This window comes from Cynoglossus semilaevis, chromosome 5, assembly GCF_000523025.1.
Source record: "Cynoglossus semilaevis isolate Cse_v1.0 chromosome 5, Cse_v1.0, whole genome shotgun sequence".
Lineage (NCBI taxonomy): Eukaryota > Metazoa > Chordata > Actinopteri > Pleuronectiformes > Cynoglossidae > Cynoglossus > Cynoglossus semilaevis.
Genome location: NC_024311.1, coordinates 12,597,073 through 12,605,839, shown reverse-complemented (window position 1 = coordinate 12,605,839; position 8,767 = coordinate 12,597,073). Strand labels below are relative to the sequence as shown.

The 8,767-nt window shown below is 40.3% G+C and overlaps 1 protein-coding gene across 1 annotated transcript in view; it reads right to left on the bottom strand.

Annotated features, from left to right (window-relative positions):
• LOC103379122 (CUB and sushi domain-containing protein 1) overlaps positions 1-8,767 on the bottom strand; it is a 172,802-nt gene that overhangs the window by 6,394 nt on the left and 157,641 nt on the right. Inside the window, exons 60-69 of the mRNA XM_025055552.1 lie at positions 7,159-7,332; positions 6,961-7,027; positions 6,746-6,852; positions 5,976-6,049; positions 5,399-5,510; positions 5,028-5,207; positions 4,610-4,672; positions 4,224-4,385; positions 3,039-3,151; positions 158-245 (exon numbers count right to left, since the gene is read on the bottom strand). Coding sequence (XP_024911320.1) covers positions 158-245; positions 3,039-3,151; positions 4,224-4,385; positions 4,610-4,672; positions 5,028-5,207; positions 5,399-5,510; positions 5,976-6,049; positions 6,746-6,852; positions 6,961-7,027; positions 7,159-7,332 — 1,140 coding nt within the window. The remainder of the gene's footprint in view (positions 1-157; positions 246-3,038; positions 3,152-4,223; positions 4,386-4,609; positions 4,673-5,027; positions 5,208-5,398; positions 5,511-5,975; positions 6,050-6,745; positions 6,853-6,960; positions 7,028-7,158; positions 7,333-8,767) is intronic.

The following is an 8,767-nucleotide window of genomic DNA, read 5'->3' as shown; positions in this document are numbered from 1 at the left end:
CTTTCCCAATACTTTTAATTCAAAGTTTTTAAGTATGAAACACTTAAAAATTGGGTTATTTTGTAGAATATTCTGGAACATGTTTTCAAGCTTTTAATCTTTTGACTCCCCCTGGTTTCGTTTCTGTCTGTTGGTGTCACTGACGACTCAAACCCACCTTGTCTGATCAGATGGAACTTTCCAAAGTCTTTACTGTGAATGTGACCCTGGTACACAAACGTCTTCTGGTCTGACTCTGCTGTAACCTGAATGACAAAGTAACACACACAGTTAGTACTACAGGACAGTACTAGTACTCTACCAGTCACTGAGATGTTGATGACAGTATTCAGACAGTATTCGATCCTCACATTTATTTGGAATACAGTCATGGGCCATATTGGATAGTTTGGTGGGCCGGATTTTGCCCATGAGCCACCAGTTGATGATCACTAACAAATGTAATTTGATCCATAAAAATAAATCAAATTTAAACTACTTTTCCAGTACCGTATAAAGTTTTGGTAACCATTTTGATGCCTGAACTTTATTAAGGACAACAGCCCTTTGAGCTAATGGGTGACAACATTTATTGACTTTATTAAACTACTTTTCCAGTACCGTATAAAATTTTGGTAACCATTTTGATGCTAACATTTAGCCTATCTTTGGACTTGAATTTCCTTTGAAATTATTTCTAAAATAGTTGCCTTGTTAAAAATGTTTTTTTAAAGTTAATTACCTACTAATTTCAAGCTACATTTTCAGACACAAAATCACGCAGTCACGTCAGGTGAAGCCAGAGGAAAGACAGCATTACAGTTTCACTGTCCAAAGAAAATTATGTTAAAGCTGACGCATTTTTAAACCTTGATGAGAAAAAAAAAAAGGTAGTTTAACCTGATCCCTGAGGGTTAGATATGCCCTTCTGTTCCTGGGCAACAAAAGATCCAAAAAAATCAATCCATCCTGTTCCCTAACCTCTCAAGGATTTAAAGCACGCAAGGCTGGTGATGAATTGGTTTTCAAAAAACGATGACAGCAAACAGAAAGATTAAAATATCAGGGGAATTCATTCCCAAACACAGGTAGCGGGCTTCAAATCCATGCTGAAGCGACTGTTAAAAAAAACAAAACTTTTGAAATGTTTTGTGTTGTAAATGATAACATCTGTGCAAACAAATGGAACGTTGTCATTGTGAGGTGGTGGGTTTCATCCCCTCCACAGGCCGCACTGTCCTCAGGATGTGTCCCTAAAATTATGACACATCAGGTGTGCCGTTCCCTGCTGCTGTACATGAGGACGGATCCATTCATCAAAATCAGATTATTATTCTCCACAGTCGCAGCGTGGCCTGACCTGAGTGCCTTTTTTTGAAAACTTTTTTTTTTTAAACTTCTCTCACCTGCCTGTGTGTCTGCCTGCATGTTAATCACTGGATTCCTATCCAGGCACAGGATCATTGACCTGACGTCTGTTCCTGCTGTGCTCAGCCAGCTCTCATTACCCGCTCTTCAGAATGGGACGTCTGCCAGACTTTGTTTCTGCCCGGCCACAGCTGCTCACTGTCCTCTCTGAGGACACTGAACTCTGTGATCCCTCACACACAAACATTTAATATTTACTATTCGTTTTACGTCCATCTGATTGTCCTTTAACTTCAGCTGAACACCGTGGACACAGGTGAGCGCCAGGGTTCACTCCTGCTCCTCGTCTCTCGCCTTTTTATTTTCCTTGTTTTTACAGTATATGTAGGTTGGGATCAAAGTTCGACAGAGTTTACCCAGAATGCACTCTAAAGTCGCATATTCAGATTTATCACCACAGTGACATACGGTATGTCAGTGATTATCAACTGGTGGCTTGTGGGCTAATTCCGGCCCGCCATACAGTCAGTCCAGCCCACGACAAGATTCCAAAATAAAAATCAAATTCAATTCTTAAACAAAATGTGATTTTTATTTAATTTAATTTGAGTGTCCAGCACCCAAGGTGTCTGTCCAGAAAGGATTTGGTTGGTGACCCCTGCTGTATGTTATAGTAGGAATAAAAATAATATAAAATATAAAAAATAGTTTTTGTTGGTTTTTTTTGTTGTTGCATCTTGATGGTCGGGCCTTGAGAATTTCTATAAAATATAAAAAATAGTTTTTGTTGTTGCATCTTGATGGTCAGGCCTTGAGAATTTTGGTATCAATAAAAATCTGTCCTGGAAAGTGTGTGCTAGAAAAACAAGACCTGGTTTGTTCAATGTCAGGTTCAGAGGAAAACAGACGGCACCAAATTAGATTTACATGCAAATTTGAAATACGTTTTTAAGTTTTTCATTGTTGCCTTACAAGGCAAAAGTTTCTTAAAAAATTACGACATTACGCTAATTATTTAAAAGTTATTTATTCTGATTTTTGCTTTTTTTATGTGTTTTTTATGTGATTTAATATCCTCGTGTTTAAATGTTAGATGTTTTTATTTTTATTTTACTGCAAAGTCTCTAATTTAATTGCATTTTTCCCGTCTTTTATGGGACCCAATCTGTGGATGATATTTAACTATTTCTGGAATGAGCTTTAATTATTTTTTATCGGCCGTAGTTCTGTTTTGCTTTGTTTAAGCTATTTTTCCAGCTACAACTATTCATTGTAGCTAACATTTAGCTACTCTCGCTGTAATTCATCTTCACAGTGTTGCTGATGAATTGCATCATATTGTGTTTTGACACGCCATGCTTTCCAGAGTGTGGAAAAAACCCCTATAGCGAGAAAAGCGTGAGAGTGTTCGGCGTCGTAAAACTCAGACACTGCTCACTTTCGCTTTTGTTACTTGAACTAAATATAAGAAACTGAAACATTTTCTCGACATCTGTCCAAATCGGAATGACTGGGATTTAATCACATCAACGATTAAACAAAGCACCTGTCAATGCCTTGCTGCCACTTTCAGTGATGCTATGGATACATTGTTCCAAAAATCTATGAAGCTGATACTTTGTATGTACTTTATATATACACAAATATTTGTAAACAAGTATGCAATAAAATCAAGAAGACAGATGTCTTACATATCCGTCCATGGCCCAGTTGTCATTTTTGAACTTGCTGTAGTAATGCTCCGTCGGTCCTTTCACCTGGTAGACTTTCAACAGCAACTGGTTCTCCTCTGACTTATATGTACCTGAAAGGACACGGGAAAAAAAACCCCAACTACTTCATGATCAATAGCAGAAAAACAGATGGAAACTGTGGCAATTACCTCTGTCCTTTAATGTGCAAATTACTGGAGACAAAAAATGACTTAAATGACATTAAACTTTAAGGTTCGTACTCTTTTGTACTCTTCTGCTCCGGCTGAATAATTCATTGAGAAATGTCACAGTGAAATGCCAAAACAAACTGTTGTCGGGCAGCCTCCGTCTCTCAGTTGACTCTGCTCAACTTTCTTGAAGGTTATCATTTAAATCAACTCACGGAACACTTGCGTTCATCTGCCAGACTTTCACAGAACGTAAACAGTGCATCATTCACACCAGGGCAGTGCGAGGAGACAGAGAGACGATGTGAGCGCTGAAAGAACATAAGGGGCACTGACCCAAAACCTGTTCATCATGTCCACCAGTACGCCTACTTCATTTATTATTTCCACTCTCTACAGCAGGTTCAAATCACATCTTTTACTGCCCACGACTCATGCGTAAGTCGCTAACGCACTGCTGTATGTTTAGCTGCAGAGTTAGCTGGTTTAATTTCCACTGTATTGTGGGCTATTTAGGACTTGATGTGGTGATAGAACCACAAAATACAATTTAAAATCTGATTAATTGTGGGGTAGTTTGTGATTAATCACGAATAATTGTGACAAATCATGATTAATCATGATCTCTATCAGGCCAGTCACTAGAATCTTTTCTTGTTTTCATTTATTTGATGTGCTAAAAAAACCAACACTAAATAATGTTTTAGGGCACTCAAACTGTATAGCGCTCCCTGGAGGTAGGGCTAGACAATCACATCACTTAGTTTACAAATAACTGCTGCAGATTTTGTCATTTAACTTCTGGTTTCACACCCACAACATTTTTTCTGAGTACCCCAGGTGGACTTGTCCTCTGGTTCCCTCACATGTGGATAACTGACAACAGCTGACCACATGTGGCCCACACCACTTATCCGGCTGAAACCTATTGAACTTTGCGTAGAACAAAAAACCAACTGTGCTGGTGGCTGAGCTCCAACTTTTTTTTTTGTACCTGACAGTCTGATTGACACGCCGCTGGTCTCCAGTAATGTGATGTTAACCCTGCCGCTGGTAGCATTGAAAAGAGTAACTGTCAGAGTGGTGGCCTGTCTCTTCCCCAGATACTCGTAGAAGCCGCTCCAGTCAGAGTTTGGTGAGAAGACGTCTGCAGGAACTGGGCAAGAATATAAAAAAAAATATCAGACAAGATTTTGGATTATGTGTGTTCTTTATGTTATTACATCTAAATAAGTGAACGGAACTGAACTGTTTTCTAGGAATCTGGTCATGAAGGTATAAAGTACCTTTGACAGATAAGTGGTATAGTAGTGCAGCCCACAATGACTACAACCACAGACACCACTAGTTAGTGAAAATGTAGTATTTTATGCCGCGTACCTCGGATCATGTTCTTCTGGACGTCTGAGTCTCCTTTGCCTTTGGGATTGACTTTGACTCCAACTAGAGTGGAAAAGTAATTAAGGAAAAAGAAAAAGAAGAAAAAAAAACTATGAGAAATTAAACTTTAGAAAAAGGTCATGTTCAACAGGAGTGTCAGGGCTCCTCAGGAGTCCAAGGAAGTGGTGGTTAGGGAGTAGGAGAATATTCTGCTTGATTAGAAAAAAATAATATATACATAAATATAGATATATAGATATAGGTATATACTGTATATATAAATATTTTAAAAAATATTGTGTGAATAGATGCACATTTAAAATTAACACAAAAATGTATAAATATGTTTAGTCTTACTCGTGTGTCCCTTTTTTTAAACTTGTATTTATTTATTTATTTATTTTTAGCAGCTGGTTACCTTTACAGAGGGGGGGTTTCCCTGACCATCTCCCATCACTCCTACAGGTTCTGTGCTCCGAGCCCCCGGCTAAATAGAAACCGTCTTGGCAGGTGTACATCAGCGTGTACCCCAGGGTGGGCAGCTCCATAGAGCGAACATCTACGTTAGTGGGGGTCTCTGGTTGTCTGCAAGAATGGGCTGAAGGGGGGAGGGAGGGGGAGGAAATACATCCAGTTAGCAGTGAAACACACATCTGAGGAATCACATTCTGCATCACTGGAGGTGATGGTAAAACTCCAGACAGGGATTTTTCACTATAGTCCTACATTGAAACGTTAATTTTCCACAGGTGAGCGCACATAAAAACGGGGAGAAACCACCACGCCCACCTATGCACTCCGGTTGAGTTCCACTCCAGGTCAGATTTTCTAGACACGTTCTTGTTGTGGAACCCAGGATGTGGTAGTTCTTACGGCACTTGAAGGAAACTTTGCTGCCGACCTAAGAAGGGAAAAGGAGCGTAGGAGATAAATCGCTGACGTAGTTATTGTCACGATGCAGTGACCGGGTATACAAGTGGGGGGGTTTAATATTTTTCAATGTACAAATACATTTTTTTTATTGATAGATTGTCTAGTGTAAATATTTTTTGAAGACTTAAAAGTTGTTTCCATTTGGACTGAATTAGGTTTTAGTTTATGAGAGGAAAATAAAACTGACAGCAAACCTGTCGATGTCCTCACTGTGTTTTGGGTTGAGCTCTCTCACTCTCTCTCTCTCTCTGTCACACACGTGCGCACACACACACTGTGTCACCTATATAAAACTGCCCTCCAGTTCATTGCGTATTCATAAAAACCCATCCCCAAGAAGTGACAGTACTGTATCTCAGAGTACACCCTTGAAAATACTAGTATTTGTGTCTGTGAGTATGGGACTGGAGGGAGTAGGAGTGAGTGGTCTTACTTGAAAACCTTGGGCCATCACTGGGATACCGTAGGCTGGAGTCCCAGGGTCACGGCAGCTGTTGAAGGCTGGGTCTACACACACACACAGACACACACACACACAGAGACACACACACACGTATGTACAGAGATACTCATTGTACTCAGACTTGCAGGAATCAGCAGTCTGTATAAGTCCTGCAAACACAATCATGGCCTCAGCACTTTGACAAAGCAAACCGTCTCAGCACAAAGGCTGATAAGTGTTGTGGGTAAAAATACTCTGTTATCATGAAGTGGCACGAGGCAGAGGAATACTGCAATATATGGTAAGTAGAAGTCGGAACCTCACGGTGATATACAGTAGTGAGACTCAGAGGGTCCTCACACAGCAGCAGTTTGAAAATAGAACCACGTCTACCACTCTGGTCAGAGTGTTAGGCTGCATCACAGACAGATATTTCTGGATGTGTACTGTATGACAGAGTACAGTTATTTTTAAAAGAGGCAGATGATAAAACTGCTCCTGTGTTGCCAGGAGGCTGCGATATAGTAAAGCATCACACTTTAACAACAGCAGCAGTTTTTTTTTCACCCCCTGTTATCATTTCACTGCTTGTTAGGAAATGGAGGCCATGATTTTCCAACTCCGTCAAAACAAGTGTCTGATTGTTACTATAGTCTAAAGGGCGGATGTTTCTTTTCCTTTTTGGAAATGGAACGCTGATATTGAAACTATAGGAGTGACTGATACTGTCAGTCACTGAGTGCAGCCTATCCTTCAGTTACCTATACAGGCTGGTTGGTGTCCGCTCCAAATCCCATCAGCCTGACACACTCTGGAGGCGGAGCCCACGAGCAGATAGGGGACGTGGCAGTAGAATCTGACCTCAGATCTGTAAAGGAGGTTGTTTTTTCAGCAGCATGTTTTTGATGGGAAACAGTAAGAAACAGTTCAATTGTACATACATTTTGTATTTGCTTCATATATGTTAACAAATCACCTGTATGAAAAGGCGTTCCCTTCCCTGAATCCTCCTCCAGGTGAACCAGGATCACCACACAGAACAGCTACAGACACACAGGGAACACACAGGGAGTTTTTGATCAAAAACCGAGAACAAATCATCACTGGCAGCAGTTTGAAGCACATTTCAGAGAGAAGACGGTCGACCAGTCGACCAGGTGACCAGGTGACCTACGCAGACACTGAGGGACCTCTCCTGTCCATGTGCCGTTCCCCTCGCAGCCTAATACAGCAGGAGTGGACAACTGGTACCCATGGAAGCAACTGTAGCTCACGCTTGAACCCCATGAGTAGTCCGTCCCTTCCACTTTCCCATGATGCACTTGGGGTGGAGGTCCGCACTGGATTACTGAAAGACACAAACGCACGATATGACACACAACTGAATTGGTATATTGACAAGAAAAAACTTCTATCCTGGCTGAACAGGTCAAGCCTGTCTACCCTGCGGAGCATGTCCACAACACAAATGTTATGAACAAACACCCGAGAATAATGTCTTTATCCACAGGACTTAACGTTATTGGACATTTTATTTTTTTGAAGGAAAGCCCCTTGATTTGCAAGTGTGTGTTTGTTTGTGTGACATGGATGGAACTTTATCCCACCATGCCTGTCTTACACCCTGATAAAAACCTCAGTCTGTGTGTGTGTGTGTGTGCTCAGCTCCCTTAGATAATAAAAAAACCATCTGCATGCTTTCAAACATCTCAGAGTAATTCTCATCTAACCAGGAGACAGATGGTTCCGTTCATTCTTCCGTCATGATATACAGACACAGACTCACTGACAACAGTGGACTGACAGGACGGAAGAGAGTTATAGAAAGACAGAAAAATCAGAGGCGGATTAGATGAACAGATAGACGGACATAAGTAGACAGATTGACAGGTGGATTGATGGTCAGTGAGAGGATAAATACATGGAAACTGTTAAATAGGAAGAAAAAAAAGATCAATTTAACATCAAGATATTCACTGACAGACAGACAGCTGGATACCATGACAGACCAACAGGTGACTGGCCGTACAAGTCTTAGCAAAATGACGTGTGCGTCATACAGTAATTTCCGGACTATAAGCCGCAGATGAGCAGCAGTGAAAGCACAGAAAAAGTCATCTACAGACACGCTAAAATCACAACAATAATTTTTTTTTAGATATTTGTGTGTTTGTTTGTGTGACATGGATGAAACTTTATCCCACCATGCCTGTCTTACACCCTGATAAAAACCTCAGTCTGTGTGTGTGTGTGTGTGCTCAGCTCCCTTAGATAATAAAAAAACCATCTGCATGCTTTCAAACATCTCAGAGTAATTCTCATCTAACCAGGAGACAGATGGTTCCGTTCATTCTTCCGTCATGATATACAGACACAGACTCACTGACAACAGTGGACTGACAGGACGGAAGAGAGTTATAGAAAGACAGAAAAATCAGAGGCGGATTAGATGAACAGATAGACGGACATAAGTAGACAGATTGACAGGTGGATTGATGGTCAGTGAGAGGATAAATACATGGAAACTGTTAAATAGGAAGAAAAAAAAGATCAATTTAACATCAAGATATTCACTGACAGACAGACAGCTGGATACCATGACAGACCAACAGGTGATTGGCCGTACAAGTCTTAGCAAAATGACAATCAAATGGTTTAGCTCAAGATATTTTGTTGAATCAAGACTTTTTAAAAATTAAGGAAATGCAATTGTTTACTTTTTGTGTTAATTAAATTCATTATATTTTGAATATTATAATATGAGTATTTTGATTTTATTTAAA